The sequence below is a fragment of the Eumetopias jubatus genome, unplaced genomic scaffold (assembly GCF_037043125.1).
Source record: "Eumetopias jubatus isolate StellerSeaLion01/CBP00866 unplaced genomic scaffold, mEumJub1_p1.0 scaffold_5, whole genome shotgun sequence".
Lineage (NCBI taxonomy): Eukaryota > Metazoa > Chordata > Mammalia > Carnivora > Otariidae > Eumetopias > Eumetopias jubatus.
Window position 1 is genome coordinate 48,291,107 of NW_028274811.1, and position 19,224 is coordinate 48,310,330.

Consider the following 19,224-nt stretch of genomic DNA (forward strand, 5'->3'; position numbering starts at 1 on the left):
ACAACTGACAAGTTGATTCTCATACAATAGCTTCCTTTCTCCCCAAAGCTGGATTATCTCTACCGCTTCACATGTGTCCCTTCATCTCCTGTCTCACACAAAGTCTCCACCTCAAAGCTCAACCCTTCAACCTCTTGCCTTCTTTAAGTCTTGGCTCCTTCAATGACCCCCTTATTCATGAGAATCTTCAGTTCTTCCTGCCTTCAATCGTTCTTCTTTGTTGCTTCCATTTTCCCGGTCTCTAGAGACATACTTTGGCCTCCTTTTATCTGAAAGAAAAAAAATGTTTATGTCATCCAACCTCCCCTTTAGCTCTCAGGACAGCACAGCCTATCATGATAGATAGTGTTCCTCACGCAATGTCTGCATGGCCTCTCTGTGTCCCCACACCTCTCATCACAGAGCTGCTTTCTTTCTCTTTTTAAGTCTAAAATTAGGGACACCGGGGTGGTTCAGTCAGGTAAGCTTCTGCCTTCATCTCAGGTCATGATCCCAGAGTCCTGGGATCGAGCCCCAAGTCGGGCTCCCTGCTCAGCGGGGAACCTGCTTCTCCCTCTGCCTCTCCCCCCACTCCTGGGCTCTCTCTCCCCTCTCTCAAATAAATAAATAAAATCTTTAAAAAAAAAGACTAGATTGAATTCTGGACATCTATCAAAGGCCTGTTTCTTCTTTCCCAAAGTAGCAACTTCTGTTCTTCATTTCCCTATTTCCAGTCTATTCCAATCTTCTCCCATCTCCGAATATGGGTTCCTCTCCCCTCCTACACTGTTGGTTGGAATACAAGCTGGGGCAACCACTCTGGAAAACAGTATGGGGGTTCCTCAGAAAGTTGAAAATAGAGCTACCATACGATCCAGCAATTGCACTACTGGGTATTTACCCCAAAGATACAAATGTAGGGATCCAAAGGGGTACGTGCACCCTGATGTTTATAGCAGCAATGTCCACAATAGCCAAACTGTGGAAAGAACCAAGATGTCCATCAAGAGATGAATGGATAAAGAAGATGTGGTATATATACACACGATGGAATATTATGCAGCCATCAAAAGGAATGAGATCTTGCCATTTGCAATGATGTGGATGGAACTGGAAGGTGTTATGCTGAGCGAAATAAGTCAGAGAAAGACATGTGTCATATGACCTCACTGATATGAGGAATTCTTAATCTGAGGAAACAAACTGAGGGTTTCTGGAGTGGGGGTGGGGTGGGAGGGATGGGGTAGCTGGGTGATAGACATTGGGGAGGGTATGTGCTACGGTGAGCACTGTGAATTGTGCAAGACTGTTGAATCACAGATCTGTACCTCTGAAACAAATCATGCAATATATGTTAAGGAAAAAAAAAAGAAGAAAAAGATAGCAGGAGGGGAAGAATGAAGGGGGAGAAATCGGAGGGGGAGATGAACCATGAGAGATGATGGACTCTGAAAAACAAACTGAGGGTTCTAGAGGGGAGGGGGTTGGGAGGATGGGTTAGCCTGGTGATGGGTATTAAAGAGGGCACGTTCTGCATGGAGCACTGGGTGTTATGCACAAACAATGAATCATGGAACACTACATCAAAAACTAATGATGTAATGTATGTGATTAACATAACAATAAAAAATTTAAAAAAAAATGAGTTCCTCTCCAACACCATTTTCACACTCAACCCATCTCCCAGGCCTCTCTGCACTTTCCTTGCAGCCCTCCATTATTAATCATTCCCATTTCCGTCCTTCTTCCATCATACTCATCTAAGCTATTCCACTGCAATGTACATCTAAGTATGCTAGAGAATTCTTAAATAATCTCGTGTGTAATATAGGAATGCTTCTTGGCCATTTGTCATCTTATTGTTATCTACTCACATGTATAAATACACAAGCTTGGAAGACTGTCACTGGAAAAGCATGGTACAGATAATTTCATTTCCCTTGGGACAATTTATACGTGTTATACCCGTGGCAATACACCAAATCACAAGGTGCTCATTCTATAGTCCTTTTGTTTTTTGTATAATGTCATAATAATTAGTAATATCTATATTACAGAGTATAGAAAGCCTCCCTTTCAATTGTCCAAATGATAAAAGGAAAGTTCTCATTGTATCTCATGATTACCAGTCAACTTAATCAGCTTTCTGTCTGCTCCTGGCCTGGCTTGCTCCTCTACCACCTTTGGCATGACCCAAAATTGAAAGAATGGGGAATAAAATTTGCAAGTTGGAAACTTCCTTAGGGAGACATGTAGTGCGGATTTTGAGAGCCTAATAGGGAAAGCATAATGAAAGAAAAGGATGCCTCAAAGAAAGCAAAAGCCATTGAAAATCAATTGTGTCTATTTTATAATTTTCCCAAAGACCCAAAGATGTGGCTCAGGGGCATTATTGTAAACACACTCCATAAAACAAAAGCTAGAGCGAAACTAAGTCTCTGAACTAAGGCACCAGTGATGGGCACAAGGCTTGCTCCTGGCTGCCCAGTATCGTTCAGAATATACAAGAGAGGTGTGTCATCTTGGCCTATGTTCATTTCACCCCAGCAGGTTTGTGACCTTGACCAAAACGAAGAGCATCTTGCAGTCACCTCACTTATCTAGTGCAACCTCACTGATGGGGTATTTTATATTTTATTTTGATATATTGATCATGATAGACTAACTTCTGTACAACCTAAAAAAAAAATCTCAGTTTAATTAAATTAAACTCAGCTTTCATTTTTGTTCGTATCACAGTCAAAGGCTGGTTGGTGGGGAGGGGAATGGGGAAGACTGGTCTACCTAGAGAATTAGAAATTCAACTCTACACCTGTGGCCCCATACTCCTCTCTGACCAGGGAGTCCTCTTCATTTACCTACCAAATAAGAAAAGATGATCATTCTGGAGCTCTTTACAGTCAAACCCTCAAAGTGATGATATCAATCTGAACATACCATATTAGTGTGACACCAGCCTTATAGCCACACCCTACAAGAAGAAAGGCAGGAAAATGTAGTGTAGCTGTGTACTCACGAAAAAAAGGTCTTAAATATTGACAACTACAAACATGCTCTGATACATTATTAAACCATAATAAGATGTTGTTATAACCAAAAGAAAGTATGAACACTAATGTTAACATCATCAATGATTATTAAGGTTGTTTCTAGAATTGTGCTGACCACTCAGACCCTTTACAGGAACTGAAATTCATTAGGCTGTTTCTAACACCTCCATGCATGGTTAATGCCTCCTAAACCTTGAACTGCCCGTGCATGTTCATAAACAGGTCATCATTACACATTCACAATGTGATATCAAAACATTACAGAGCTATAGCAGAAACAGAAAACTATAGACCCGTATCTCATATGAATATAGATAGAAAACCCTCAAAAATACTAGCAAATCTATTCCAGCAACACATAAAAAGAATTATGCATCATGACTAAGTGAGATTTATCCCAAGAATCTAAGGGTGGTTTCACATCTGAAAATAAATTAATGTAAAACACCACATCAATAGAATAAAGCAAAAAATATATATATATGCACATGATCATCTCAACTGATCGAGAGAAAGCATTTGGTAAAATCCAACACACTTCCATGATAAAAACACTCACCAATGTAGGAAATAAGGAAATTTCCTCAACCTGATAAAGTACAGCTATGAAAAATCCGTAGTGAAAAACATACAAAATAGTAAAAGTCTGAGTGCTTTCCCAACATGACCAGGAAGAAGATAGGATATCTGGTCTCACCATTTTCTTGCAATCTTGTACTGGAGGTTCTAGCCAGGAAATTGGGCAAAAAAAAAAAAAAGAAAAGAAAAGAAATAAGGCATACAGACTGGGGGAAGAAAAGAAGTAAAACTATTCCTATTTACAGATGACACAATGTTATGTACAGAAAATCCTCAGACATTCCCCAATAGTGTATTAGAATAAACAAAACTGCAGAATAAAACATCAATATACAAATATCTACCATGTTCTATACAATGAACAATTTGAAAAGAAATAAAGAAAGCAATAAGCTTCCAGTTATGGAACAAATCAGTCATGGGGATGAAAGGTACAGCATAGTGAATACAGTCAATGGTATGGTAATAGCGTTGTATGGTGACAGATGGGCGCGACACTTGCGGTGAGCATAGCATAACCTATAGAGTCACTGAATCACTATGTTGTACACCCAAAACTAATGTAACACTGTTTATCAACTATACTTCAATTTAAAAAAGATATTTTAAAATTTTTTTTAAAAGAAAGCAATATTTTATTTACAATACCATCAAAGAGAAGAAAATACCTAAGAATGAATTCAACAAAATGAATGCAGACTTGCACTCTGAAAGCTACAAAACGCTGTTAAAATAACTCAAAGCAGACTTAAATATGTGGAAAGACATTCCATGTTCATGAATCTGAAGATTTAATATTGTTAAGATTATGATATTCCTCAGATTGATCTACATATAGATCCAATTCAATCCCTATTAAAAATCTCAGCTTTCTTTTTTTTTTCTGAAATTGACAAGCAGATCTTAGAGTTCATATGGAAATGTAAGGGACACAATAATTGAGATGTTCTTGAAAAAAAGTTCTTATATTCTGATTTCAGAACTTATTACAAAGCTGTAGTAAACAAGACTGTATGATACTGGCATAAAGATATACATACAGATCAGTGTAATAGATTTCGGAGTCCAGAAATAATCCCTTACATTCCTGCACAACTGATCTTCATCAAGACTGCTAAAAATACTTCCATGAGCAAAAATAGTTGTTTCTTCAACAAATACATGGGAAGTCCAAAAATCTGAAGTTGAGTACCATGTTTACACTATACACAAAAGTCAACTGAAAATGGATCAGCTACCTAAATGTAAAAGCTAAAAGTATACAACCCTTAAAAAATAGATACGAGTAAAACTTTGTGACCTTCTTAGATACAACACAAAAAGCATAAGCAACAAAAGAAAAAATAGATAAATTGGACTTCACCAAAATTAAAATCATTTTCGTTGCAAATGATAACATCAAGAAAGTGAAAAGACGATAGAATTGAAGAAAATAATATCCAAATCATCTTCTGATAAGAGTCTAGTATCCAGAATATAGAAAAAACTTCTACAAAAAGACCACCTGAGTTTAAAAGTCAGAAAAGAATTTGAATAGCTATTTCTGATAAGATATACAAATGGTCAATAAACACATGAAAAGATGCTCAATATCAATGGTTATTAGAGAAAGGCAAATAAAAACCACAATGAGATAGCACTGCAGATGAACTAGGATGGCTACCATCAAAAACACAGATAGTAACAAGCCCTGGCAAGGAGACATTGGAAGGGACCCTTTTACATAGTTGGTAAGAATGCAGAAAGGCAGAAAAGTGCAGCCACTTTGGAAAACATTTTGTAAGTTCCTTAAAATGTTAAACATATGGTTGGCCCATGACTCAGCAATTCTACTCCTAGCTTTATATCCAAGATTATGAAAACATTCCCATGCAGAAATTTGTACACAAATGTTCACAACAGCATTATCCATAATAGCCAAAAAGTGTAAACAACTCAAATGTTTATTAATGGATGAATGAATAAAATGTAGTAGATCTATAAGATTAAATATTATTCGGCAATATAAACAAATAAAGTATTTGTACCTAATACAACATGGATAACCTTTAAAACATTATGCTAGGTAAAATATGCCCTTTACAAAAGACTACATATTATATGAAATGTTCGTAATGGGCAAAGTCAGAGACAGAAAGTAGATTAGTGGTTGCCTGGAGCTCTGGGTTTGGTGGGAAATAAGGAGCACCTGTTAATGGATACCGCACTTATTTCGGGGGGGTAATAAAAATACTCTAAAATGGATTGCAGTGATGGCTGCCCAACTCTGTGAATGCACTACACCCCTTCAAATCGTATATTTTAATGGGTTAATGAAAAGAATGTGAATTATATCTCAATAGACCTGTTTTCAAAATTAAACTAATATACAACATAACAAGATGCCAGTGGTAGCATAGTAGGACGTTACATTCGGGTAACTTGGCTTGCCAAGGCAGTTTTTTTTTTTTTTTCTCACTATGTAGAGTATATGCCAGAGTCTGGGGATTTTAGGACTATATGAGACTTAGTAAGACCCCATCCCCATTCAGGGCTCTCCATGACCTCCCCCTAAGAGGCTGAATACAAATACTTTCAACCTGAAGGAGTCTGCTGTCATGAACTGAGAAAATTCTAGAATTTGAGCACACAGATCCCTAAATCTTCAATTTCTTGGTATTTCCTGTTGGAAATATACCCTTTGTAGATTTCATAGTAAATTGTATCAGATTTAAGATTTATTTCTTCAAGTGCTCATTTTCACCAAGCCTCAACCTCACATCTCTGGTAACTTTTTCAAGGTGTCCGTTCAAATGTTACCTTATCAGTCAGCCCTTCCTTGAACATCCTATGAAAAATAGGAACACTGGGGCGCCTGAGTGGCTTAGTCAGTTAAATGTCTGCCTTCAGCTCAGGTCATGATCCCAAGGTCCTGGGATCAAGCCCCCCATCGGGCTCCCTGATCAGCTGGAAGCCTGCTTTTCCCTCTCCCTCTGCTGCTCCCCCTGCTTGTGCGCTCTTTCTCTCTCTCCCTTTCTTTGTCAAATAAATAAATAAAATATTTAAAAAAATAGAAACACTCTTGCCCTCCATCTCAACACTTGCTATTTATCATACTCTAGTTTATTTTTTCCCATAATACTGAGCACATCAGTGCATGTGTGTGTGAGTGTGTGTGTGTGTGTGTGTGTGTGTGTGTGGTTTTGTTAATTTTTTTCTTTCCTTCTTTGGAATGTAAACTCCTTAAGGCATGAGACTGTATCAGTTAGCCTTTTCAGCATGACAAATTACCTTCAGAATTTAGTGCCTTAAAATAACAACCATCTATTTTGTTCACAAGTCTGTGCTTTGACAATTTGGTAATAAATGAAGATGTTAGCTGTGCTCACTCTTGCATTTGCAGTCAGCTTCTGAGTCACTTGAGATCTGGCTCGTCCATGATGGCCTTAGCTAGGATGACTCTTGGTCTCCAGCAAGTGAGCCCAGGCTTGTTTATGTGGTGGTTGCTCAGGATTCTGAGGGAGCATGTGGAAGAGTGCAAGGCCTCATGAGCTGCGTGGTCACTTCAATCTGGCCTGTTTTATTGGTCAAAGCAAATCACAAGCCAACCCAGATTCAAGTGGTGAGAAAGCCTCCAGACCTTTGTAGGAGAAGCTAAAAGTGAGACTGCAAAAATGTTCAGTAACTGTAGCATTTTTACAAATAATCTACCACAGACACTTCATCTGCTTTGTTCACTGCTGTATCCCAAGCACCTAGAACAGTGTCTGACCCACAGGTAGTCCTGAAATATTAGTTGAACAAATGAATGAATCATCTGCCCACTATTCCTGAACCAGAGGCTGTCCCAGGAATTGCTTCTTTTCCATTACAAATCCTTACAATGCAACATCTGCTTGCAAGAAACCACATTGTTTGTGAATATTTGCAACTGGAGTTCTGTCTCTACTGTTCTGTTAAAGTTACAATCAGCTTCCACCATTTGCCTTCTCTTAGTTCTCATAACGTCAGCGCAATTGTTCCCGGAAACAGTGAAGCATACCAGACTTCAGAAAATGCTTCTCATCCAAGGACCATGGAGAAGTTTCGAAATACTTCCTCCTCCATCTCCACAGCTATCCAACCTGTAAGATAGGTGAGTCCTATGATCTACTCCTTCCTTTCCCTGTTCCTCCTCCCAGCCAGCCTGTTTCCTCTTCTTTCTTCAAACTTGAATCCAGCTGAGACACAATGGAACAACCAATTGCCAATGCAAGACATCTCCGTGAAATCCTGCCCTGGGGAACTTTCCAAAAGCTGGACAATTGTGCAGTGTTACAGATAGGCATCATAGAAATGACTGAATCAGTTACTGAAGTGTCTGGGGACCCAACTCATTTCCCCATCCCTGCCATTTCCACAAAGCACAGTGAGATGGAAAATAGAAATAAGTCACAGCATAGTCTAGCCTCCTGGATCTAGATTTTCTAGGAAAATCTGGCTTTAGGATCAAACAGGTCTGCCATGGTTCTTGATAACTGGACTTGAAGAGTAAAGTGGATTGCTCTGCTCTCCACTGGGTCAACTGGACAAACTCAATCTTCTAGGCTTCATGTATCCTTACCACACTGCCCATCATGGTCTGTTTGGGTTACCCTCCTTGAAAGGCTGCTGTAGTACCTTGGAATTGTGGCCTCTCCAAAAAAACAACATATTCCACTAAAAGAAAAGAAAAATGCATCAACAATCAGGGTCTTGATCCAAGCATTGTTCTCTGAAGATCATTCCTCACATGCTCTCCCAAATGACAAACTGTTCCATTGCTGTGACATGTATCAATCCCTTTCCCAGAAGGCTCCTGCCATCTGGGGCTGGAAATTCTCTTAGCAGAGAACAAAGCTTTTTTTATATTTACAGATCAAGTTAAAAAAAAAAAAAAGACCCAGAGGAGAAGTAACTCTTGACTTCCCCTTTTCTGTCGTTGCCCACATCTCCAGGGCGCAAAACCTCCTCTGCCTCTTCAACTCCCCCTCCTCACGTCCAGACACCAAGTCCTCCCAGTTCTTTCTTTGGTGTCTAACTCGTTTTCCATTCCTTGTGCTGACATCTCACAATCAGGTCTTCATTATTTCACCTGCGTCACTGAAATCAGCTCCATACAGAACACTTCTGTCTTCATTCTTAATGATCCACACCAACTAAAACTATAGTTCTAGATTTTAACCTGGAATTTTAATGATTCCACATATGATCTCTAGCACTTTCTTCTATACCTACCCGCTGCTATGTTAATCTCTTGCTTTGGCTAAAGTGGTCTAATTGGTGTTTCTGAAAGGATCTGCTACCCCAAATTTCAATAGTATATTGTGTGAAAATCACTTAGCAAAAACTTTAGCATTACATAAGTATGAATTATTCTGTCTTGTACCTACCCCTGATCAATCTTTTGTCAACATTTAATAGTTTAATAATTCTCTTCCTATTCATATGCTGTGCTCCTACTCTGTCAAGACATTCTTCCTCTTATCTAGTTACCCCCAACTGCCATTTCTCTGACTTTATAGATTCATCTTTTCTCTCTCTTCCCAGACCCTTCTGATAAAACACATGGGAAGCCATGAACCTGCATCTTTTTCCAGGATCTCCACCTCCTCAACCAACCCAGGCTACCAGTATCCAGCAATGCCGTAACAAATTTCATCCCAGGCCCCCCCTTGACAAGAAGATGGGATCAGGTTGTCTTTGGCATATCCTAAAGAATGTCTGCCTTTTCAAACCACTCCCTTCCATGTACCCACAGCTCAGTCCTGGATGCTTTATGCAGCTTTCCCTACCTAGTCTTTCCTACCCACCCCCCAGCTCACAGCGATCTTTGTCCCCTGAATTCTTACAGGGCCAAACTCTTGTGACTTGCCCTGTTGAGATTATATTAATATTCTACCAATAGTATTCCTTTAGCCTTTGTAGCTTGTTCTTATATACCCCAATAGGTTGGAAACTCCTTCAACGTGACAAAAGTATCTTATATGAATTTGTAGACCCATATGTCAACATTATTGAATGGAGCCTGACACGTGGTGGCTCCTAATTTGTTACCCAGGCTTGTTAGTCACACTGGAAGTGAATGATAACGATTTTCTTTCTCAGTTTGAGTGTTGATGGAGACTCAGGAAGGCCTGTAGAAAACAGAAAACCATTGTCCCCTTGGAGGAATAGATGCCAGAGCAGAGAACAAGGGCCAAGAAGGGAGATACCCAGAATCTAAAAAACAAATGTTTCAAAGGCATCATTTTATTCAAGGTCAGGGACACATTAATGGAACAGTTTTCAGATGAGAAATTCTAGACAGCTTTTCTTCTCCCCATTCCCCTGTCTTTACTCTTCATTATTGCGAGAACATGTGTATACATGTAGTGAATGTACAAGGCTTCCTGCAGCTTCAGAGCGCTCTCTTCTGGGGCCAAAATATCCCTGACCTTTGTGTTCCCCGTGGGTTGTACCAGGGCTCAGCATGTCCTGCAGCCATCATTCTGATAGCAGAAAGCAGTGGAATTACCAAACATACCATGGGAAACAAGAGGCATTGCCGATGATTCTAACGGGGGGAAAGAGAGCATAAAAATTAATTTTAGCATAGTAATAGATCTTCCATACAGAACCCCACTATCAAGTGAGACCCAGACAGAAAGGAAAATGCCTCTCCATTTTTAACTGAGTGACAAATGCCAAAACAATGCACTGCTTTAATTGAAACCAGGGGAGGCTACTTTCTTCTAGCTACAAGTTGTGGGAAGACAGAGGAGGGGCATCAGACTGTCCACTGCTTTAAAAACACAAGATGCGGTTGTGTTTCTTGTTGCTTTCACCAGAGGCTGCATTTCTCTTCTGCGTGTCCTCCACCCTGTCCATATTAATTAGACAGATGTCTAAGTCTTAACCGTAGGCGTCAGTCAGGGAAAATTCATGGTTTCCTGGCAAAACGATGAGATGTGACCTCTTTTCAGAGACAGGATTTTTTTTAAAAAGAAATCACTCATTTAGAATGAGTTTCATATCCCTGATCTATATAGCAGAATCTTCTCCTGATGACTGTATTTTTTAACTTCAATTTTTAAATAATACAAAAAAATACAAGTAGACAGTAATTCCGATTAAAATACAGATGCATGGGTTACTGATATCAGTTTATTGTAGCATTACCATTAATAAAGTCCTTTATTGTCACAGAGAAAAGTGAAGGCCAATTTTGATGCATATATATTTTGTCTTAATATAAAGACTAAAAGAAATAAAAAGCATCAGGGGCTGTTGACTGCTATGCACTTATTCCCCAAATTTCTCTATTGCCTTGGCAATTATGCTCCAATTGGATGCTCCTTCCTCATTTTGATGTAATTCCTCCAAAGTAGGAAGAATAAATGTCCAAAAACCATTGCCATACAGTTCTGTAAGAGATACAAATAAATGGAAGACTCAAGACTTTGAATGTAATACTTGCTGGCCAAGGTGTAATTTTGATAAACAAATTTTGAACTTGAATTCTTTTACATATATAATTTGTTCTAAAATTAAGGAAGACACACAGAAAAGTGCATTTTCATACAGCTGTACTGAACTTATTGTGAGCAAAAAAAGAAACTGAATTTTCAAATGAATAATTTTTGGACCGAAGAAGTCTACCTTAGCCCCTTATCAGCATTACATATGCATAAACAAACCATCCAGTGAGTGTCCAGAGTTCTTATACTTTATCTTAACTGGATGTGATGCTTATTCTCAGTTTCAGTTAGAGAAAATGATACCAAATGGAGGCTTTGTTCTGTTGACAAACAAGAGAATGGCTTCAGTGATAGAGCTGTCTTTTCACCTAAATACAAGTGAACTTTCCATTGGCAACTTTTGCAACACTGTTCCCAAAACAGCCAATGCAATCATTCAAAAGTCCAGTTGAAGGGAGAAGGGAGTAAAAATCAATAACTTTGTGCAATTACTGGAAAACACAACCGTTAGTCATCAGAAAATCAGAGGCTACATCTAACTAACTAACCTCTTGATCCCAGTCCTGTGGTTGGAAATTTACATTCAAACGGAGCACCAAAATCACACTTCCCTTCTGGGGGCAGTAAAGATTATAACTGTTTCTCAGCAGAAGTGGCAAGGTTGAAAGAGTAACTTTTGTGGGGGAGAAAGCTTGGAGTGCTCCACATATTCAAATGGCAAGAAACTGGTTTGCCCTAGACCTGTGGCTCACATCAGGCCAAGGAGCAAACCTAACCCTGTACAAGATTCTCAGGGACTCCTCAGCGAGAGTACCCCTAACTAGTCTTTGGGGCCCCATTATTTAAGGTAACTGTGAAGTCCCAGACGGTACTAAACCTGTCGGGGCCCATTTGATTGGAAACCTGGAATTCCTATTTGGAAAGCAAAATCCTGGTAACTGTGTGCTGGACGTCCTACAGAATAAATCTCGTGTAGTGTTAGGACGCGCTTAACAGAACTATTCTATCCGAAAGGACAGGGGGTAACTAGGAAGAAGGCGTCTACATCCTTTGGATGAAACTGCCCTTTCGGCTTTCACGAGCAGCGCCATCTGCAGGCCGGGCCGAGCGCACTGACATCTCCTCCCTCTTAAAGGCCCGACACTCCCCCCTTTTTGGCTTCCCGGGTCCCGCTCCTCCCGCCGGACCTAGCTCCAGCGGCTTCCGCAGACCGCCGCGGTTTAGACGTCCTTCTGCGCGTACCGCGGCGTAGGTGGAAGAATGGCTGCAGTTGGTTGAGTTCCTCGCGCGCGCGCCGAGCGCACACCAGAGAGCCGCTGCCCTGCGGAGGCGCGGGGCAGGTAGGCGGCTGGGCGGCCTAAGTACACGCACCTTGGCCGGCGGGCACAGCCCGCGGTAGGTAAGTGGCGACACCAGAACGTGCAGACGCGCCAGCAGCCTATACAAACAGAAGTCCGTTCTCCCTCCCACTGTCAGTTTCTTTGGTGAGTGCTGACGCCTTCAAGGCAAGCACAGATCAAAATCGTTCCGCACTCCCTTCTCGCTCTCCCCCAGTGGCCCAGCCTTGCTTGTACTTACAAGTCCACTCTAAGAGACAGCTTCTGGCCACTTGTTTGGAGTCCAAGAAAACAGAGCTGGGGGCTGGGCGCGGAAGAGTTACTCTGCAAGTCTACACAGGGAGGCGGGGATTACCAGGGACACCACAGTCAGTGGGAAAAACAGACCCTCCAGCTTTTCCCGACTAGCAAACCTATGCAGAGGGACTAGGGAGGGCATATAGAAAAGCTGGAAAGAAGGGATGAAACTGAAAAATAAAAGTGAGTTTCCAGGGGGAGGGCAGGAGAGAGTTGGGAATAGGGAATGAAGCAAACTCCTGAACGTTTAATACAAGTTCTAGCAATGGGGCGATCGGGTGGGAGCCGTTAAGTGGGCGCGGCAGCTGGGTGTACTGTTTTTCTGTGTAGATTTTTTGCCTTGAATGGCTGAGGCTTAAACTTCCGCCGCGAAGATTTGGGGTGCAGAAGAGGGACGAGGCAAGTGCAGGGATCAGAACTGATTCTGAAGCCAAAGTCTGAGCCAAGGTCGCTTATCACAAACCGGGGAGTTTCCCAAGCCCTCCAGACCCTCCGCTGGGGCTCTTTGCACAAAGCGCACTCGTCCGTCCGAGCAGGGGATTGGGCGACGGGGGAGGAGGGACGAGGTCTGGAAGCTGGGGACCCCGAGCAGCCGAGAAAGTCAGAGGAAAAGTAGCGAGCTATCATAGGTGTTGATTCCAGAGGGCTGGAGGAGGCAGAGAGGATGGGGCGGGCCTACTCGCCGACTACTCCTCCACCATCATCCGCGGCAGAACTTGCACTTGATGATCTTCTTAAACGCGTTTTGGAAGTCTTTGTTGAAGTAGGCGTAAATGACAGGGTTGAGCAGAGAGTTGGAGTAGCCCAACCAGTTGATTATGGCGCCCAACAGGGTGGGCATGTGGCAGCTGCTCTCGCAGAAGGGCAGGACCAGGGCCACGATGAAGAAGGGCAGCCAGCAGAGGATGAAGGTGCCCATGATGATGCCCAGCGTCTTCACCGTTTTCCTCTCTCGGGCCAGGGCCATCTTGCGCTTGGCCTCCGCGTTGCGCTCATTCTTCTTCTCGAAGGAGGCGGGGGCGCAAGGGATTGCACCCGCCTCGCTGGGCAGCGGCAGGTGCTCTTTGGAGTTGCCCACCCGGTGCACTTCAATCACCTCCAGGGCGGCGCCCTCGTCACCCTGCCTCACCGCGCCGTTGGTGCACAGAGCACCCCCTGCCTTATTCTCCACACCCTGCCTCCATTCTCTGCTCCCCGGATCGCCGTTTACGCTCTTCTTGGGCGGCGGGGCTGGCGACACCCCAAAGCGGGTGTCCGCTCCCTTCTTCTCCACCTTCTTGACTGTTTTGCGGATGCGGAAGCGCGCAGCTCGGAAGATGCGTCCGTAGAGAACCAGCATGAGCAGCAGCGGGATGTAGAAAGCGCCAAAGGTGGAGTAGATAGTGTAGCCGTGGTCCTTGCTAATCGTGCACGCGTCGGGGTCCGAGCGGTCTTCGGGGGTGCGCCAACCCAGCATGGGCGGGATGGAGATAAGGAAGCCAATGAGCCAAGTGAGCGAAATGAGCGCAGCGGCGCGCCGGGGCGTCCTCTTGTTCACATAGTCGATGGGGTCTGTGATGGCCCAGTACCTGTCCAGTGCAATGGCGCACAGGTGCAAGATGGACGAGGTGCAGCACAGCACGTCGAGGGCAATGAATAGGTCACAGGTGACCTGCCCCAGTGTCCATTTGTTGAGCACCTGGTAGAGCGCAGCCATGGGCAGCACCAGCACCGACACCATGAGGTCGGTGACAGCCAGCGAGCCGATGAGATAGTTGGCCACATTCTGCAGGGAGCGCTCCAGGGCGATGGCGGCCACCACGCACGCATTGCCCAGCACCGCGCAGAAAATGAGCGTGCCCAGCAGCAGTGAGGTGATCACTTGGTAGCTGAAGGTCACGTCGGAGACGCCAGTAGCGTTGCCGCGTCTCCCGGGGGGACCCTCTGACAAGGTGGTGTTGTTGCCCTGTCCCGGGCTGAGCACATCCATGCCTGCGCGCCCGGCAGGGGGAGGGGGAGGGGAGAAAGTGCTGCGTTAGGATCCCCCTCGCCCCTCCCCCTGGGGTCTTCCACCCCTCTCTCCTGGGGAATTTCAGGTGGAGGGAATGCAGGGACTCAACGGGAAGTTCTTACTGCTCAGGCGAGGGCATCTCCGAGGAGCAGCTTCCAGGCGCTCCCTGGGCTCCCTTGGTCCAGCAGGCTAAGAGACTCCAGCTGGGAAAGGAGTTCGCCAGAGAACAGCTCCGGGACCTCTGGGCGTTGGAGAGGTGGCTGGAACGTCTGTTTCTCACTGTCCATTTTACTTTGCCGCTGCCTAACTGGCCGCCGGAGCCGGAGTCTCCCCACTAGCAAACAGTCTTCAATCTTAGAAGTATCTGGAACAGAGAAGCCTCGTCCTCTAGGGTCACTCTGTGACTCTCCTCTTCCTGCTTCTCTCCCTTTCTCTTTTCCACTCTCTCCTGTCTCCCCTCTAGAAAGCCTTCTCCCCCTCTTTCTCCCTCTCCCTTCTCTTTCAGTCTCTTTCTTCCCCTTTATCCTTCCGTGTGTCGCTCCGACAGTCTGAGAGTGTCCCTCCCTCCCACGCTAACCCTCCCCTCCTAACACTTCCCCAACCCTGAGTGTCTCTTTCCTCTGGGTCCCCGCCCACCTCTCCCTCTAGCTCAGCGTCTTTTCGTTCTAGCCCCTTTTGGTCGGCAGAGATTCAGAATTCACTTCCACCGGATCTGCCGCCGGTCAGACCAATATTAGAACATATAACTCCGCCTCTCACCCAGCCAAACTCGAGAGGAGAAAAAAATCCTAACTATCCATTGCTTCATATTTCTGTCAAATTATTAAGTAGAGTTAACAGCCACAGAGTGGCAATAGGAAATGAGAAAAGGAGCCACGTGGAGCCTGAACGGGGAGGTAGACAGTCCTGGGTTCGTCTGTAGATTATTGATAATTGATGGAAAGAAGACAAAGTGTTTCTTAGCTTTTTAAAGAAGCCAGCCCGTTCATTATCTGACAGTCCAGCCTGACTCCCTTGGGGAGGATGTTGCCTGTGCCTTTGTTTATTTTTTTAACCTTGGGTAATTAGGGGGGAAAGGAATTATAAAGGATGTGTCAACGGACAGGTAAACAGCTGCATCTCAAAGTGAAGGGAAAAAACTCAATTCGGTATGTATTCTACACACATGCTCATGCCTTTCCATTACCATTACCTTTTTAATTTCAATAAACATTGCCACGTTTCATAGCTTTGTGGAGAGTAAATGTAGGGAAGGGAATCTTTTGCCTGTATTCTGTAAATAAGGTTGGGCATTTTATATGGCCTTTTGCTTCTTCTTTACCTGAGCCTGCAAACCTCTGGGGGACCTTGGTGGAACCCCTGGTCGCTGGCCGGTAGTTTCTCTTAAGCGCCGATATCGGCTTCAGCACTTGGGACAGCTCTAGGCAATAAGGGCTTATATCGCCACCTTCCGGCAAATGCTTTGGAGAGCCCACCTAGAAATCCTTGGCTTGCAGAAATTAAGCAGGTACTGAGGCAATCCCATAACTTCATGGAAGAAAAACACGGTTATTAAAAGAAAAGTAACATTGAATTTTGTATTCTTCTTCTGTTTTCTTAAAAAATTTCTTTTATTGCCCTCTTTTGCTCTTAATCTTGTTTATCAGTCTATTCTATTCTCTAGCTCTTTTTAGAAAGCCCGCAGAACCAGCCATTCAGAAGTTATATCTAGGAACGAGGTATTAAGAGACCTAGGCAAATATCTTCACTTGTGTTGTTTTTGTGCTGACAAAGGCTGCATTTTGGAACTCATACACTTACACACATTCACTAATGGGGGGAAAACAGATTTTGCAAAGGGGAATGACAACATAGAAAATAAATAGACTATTATGGGTTGGTTCTAAGCTGTTTCTTTTACCAAGAGAGGCACATTTAATCCCATTTGAACACAGGTAAAGAATGGGACTCCCAATCTACTAGGAAAAAAAAAACATATAACACATCAAAGTTCACTCGTAGATGCTGATTACATGACTGAAGCGAAGGAAAAGTGCAGAATGCAATCCTACAAGCAGATGTGACTAGGTATGACTCTAGTTAACATGCACAGATTCACCTCAAATAGCAATAGTCTTGATACTGTCTTCAAATTTGAGCTGAATTTTATGACTTTGAATTCTCCAAGACCGAACAAAAGAGCAATCACCAAAGTGTCAAAGAAAATCTAATTGGGCTGATGCATACAGTACAGGGCAATGTGTTTGGGGATGGATTGTTTTACAATGCAGTGCTGGGCACAGTTCCCACTCAATCATTTCAGCATGCCACAATAATGAACATGACATTTATAATGATTCATGGCATTGAAAAGAAAGAGGTAAGTATACGTAGCAATACTGGCTACAGACTCTGAAATGTCTTTTTAAGATTTGTGAAGGTACTGATTCCCCTTTTAAAATATCCTCACAAAAATGGAACTAAATAGCTTTATTAAAGTATAGTTGCAGGCTCAGAAATTATACTAGGAAAATAATTAAAATATGGATTCTCCAAAGATGAAATTTTGGAAATAGAGTTGATAACATAAAAGAAAAGTGAAATAAAAGAAATTTAAATTTTAAAAAGTAAATATATACATATCAAAGACATCCTTAAATAGGAATCCTGTCAAACTTAGTACATATATATATATGTCAGTAAATATGTCAGTCAGGAATATATATTCATTGATTGGATCCCATATGGTTTAATAACTGACAAATTTATTTTTTCCTTTTCAGGAAAGCTAAAATTATTTAAATCTGGAATTAATCATATTCATTAAGTCTGGTATTTGCTATTCTGCTATAATAGCCTACAATGTAGCATTTTTATAAGTTGAAAAAAATCTCAAGTACTTCATGTCTTCCATAGGAATAATATACATAATATTTCAAACATTTCATTTCTTTTTTTTATAACAAGATTTTTAGGCACTCTTGTGAACACTAAGAAGAAAACAGAAATATGAAAAGGATATACAGCACTATGGTACCAGAACCTTTAAGTGACCAATAGTTAGGTTATATAACCTTTGTTGAACTAATACTACTGTGATAGATACTAAAAGCACAAAGATATTGCATTTCCTCATGTTCACACTTTGCCATTCTTCTAAATTTAACCCTTAAAGACACAGAATCCCAGATATGCCAGAAGAAAATGGTACAAACCAAAGATCTGGGTAGTTAGGCTCTTACTCTTCAAGGCCTCTGAAATTAGCCTGAAGAAAAGTTAGCCTTAAAGCAGATGTATTGATGACATCGCTTGAAAACAAAACTTGCAGTCATTCTGCTTTTATTTCTTGTTTGAACTTACTAGATGCAACTTGTCAGTTCTGGATCTGGAGTATGATACACCATCCATCATGTGAAATTTCTCTAAAATAGTTTATGAGAGATAAAGATTTTTAACATTTTCACAGGAAATTTGATACAAGCCCTGCATTTCAATGTAATTTTTTGACCAGGGACATAAGATAAAAAGATATTAAGCTGATAATGTACTAAAAAAAGATATTTGCTGTAAAGTCTGAATGTGCTGTCATTACTGAAGGCTCAGTAGTGTTTGGGGCTTCTCAGTAATTGAATTATATTTATCCATAATCCCCAAATCACGGCTGATTTTTCTACTAATGAGGAAGTAACTTATATAGTCAAGAGTTGAAAATGTACTTAGGAGATTACAAAAGTGATTTTTAAAAGGTTCTATCAAAAAGTTTTTATTTTTTTTCAAGTGGAAACTAGGAGAGTTTTTTTTTAAGTAAAAATACCATTCTGAATTTAATTTTCCCCAATCATCAAATAGTAAAGCAATAGGGCAATTATAGTTCTTCCAGAACTGTGGGTTTTTACTGGAATTCACTAGAAAAACAAAATAAACTTCCAAGAGAGGTGTTCGCTTCAGTAATTTAGGATATGTGGTCCTCTGATTATCAGTGAGAAATAACTGGTCATCTATAAAAAAAAATGCAACCAAAATGCAAGAGAAAAAATTCTCCTGTAAAACTGAGCACACTTTTTTTGTGTGTCAGTCCTCACCATGCCCCTTCCTCTGATGGTATCATACTTTCACTGCCATTTGTATGTCAGGCATTTCTGAGAGGCCCAGACTGCACTTCGTTTTCAGTACCAAAGCACAAACAGTGGAGCCTCAGTCTCTGCTCCTGAGAATCATTTAAGATTGGCTTCGTTCATTTAACAAACATGCTAAAACCACAGCATATGGAGAGTGGAAAAAAACATAACATGTATTCACTAGGTGCGTGACCTTGGGCAAGTTGATTAACCCTCTTGCTTCCTGAGAAGTAAAAGGAATGTGACTATAAACTTGAAAAGATTAAATGATATCAATAAGTACCCAATAAAGGTGAAACAATAACAATAGTAATAGTGCTGCAAATATAAATATTAATTATCTCTCTACTGACAACTGCTGAGCATGCGGAGAAAGAGAATTAGATAGGCTTAGTGAAAGAGCAAGAATTTGAAAAAAAAATCACCCTCTCAGGTGAG

The 19,224-nt window shown here is 42.0% G+C and overlaps 1 protein-coding gene across 1 annotated transcript; it reads right to left on the reverse strand.

Annotated features, from left to right (window-relative positions):
* Nucleotides 1-13,399: 13,399 nt before the first annotated feature.
* On the reverse strand, nt 13,400-14,668 carry HTR1A (5-hydroxytryptamine receptor 1A). The gene has a single exon (XM_028123895.1). It carries the CDS (start codon nt 14,666-14,668, stop codon nt 13,400-13,402), a length of 1,269 nt encoding a protein of 422 aa, XP_027979696.1.
* Between the last annotated feature and the right edge of the window lie 4,556 nt (nt 14,669-19,224).

Bases quoted from the DNA above. Each gene is read 5' to 3' on its own strand.
- HTR1A (XM_028123895.1), bottom strand. From the start codon at position 14,668: ATGGATGTGCTCAGCCCGGGACAGGGCAACAACACCACCTTGTCAGAG.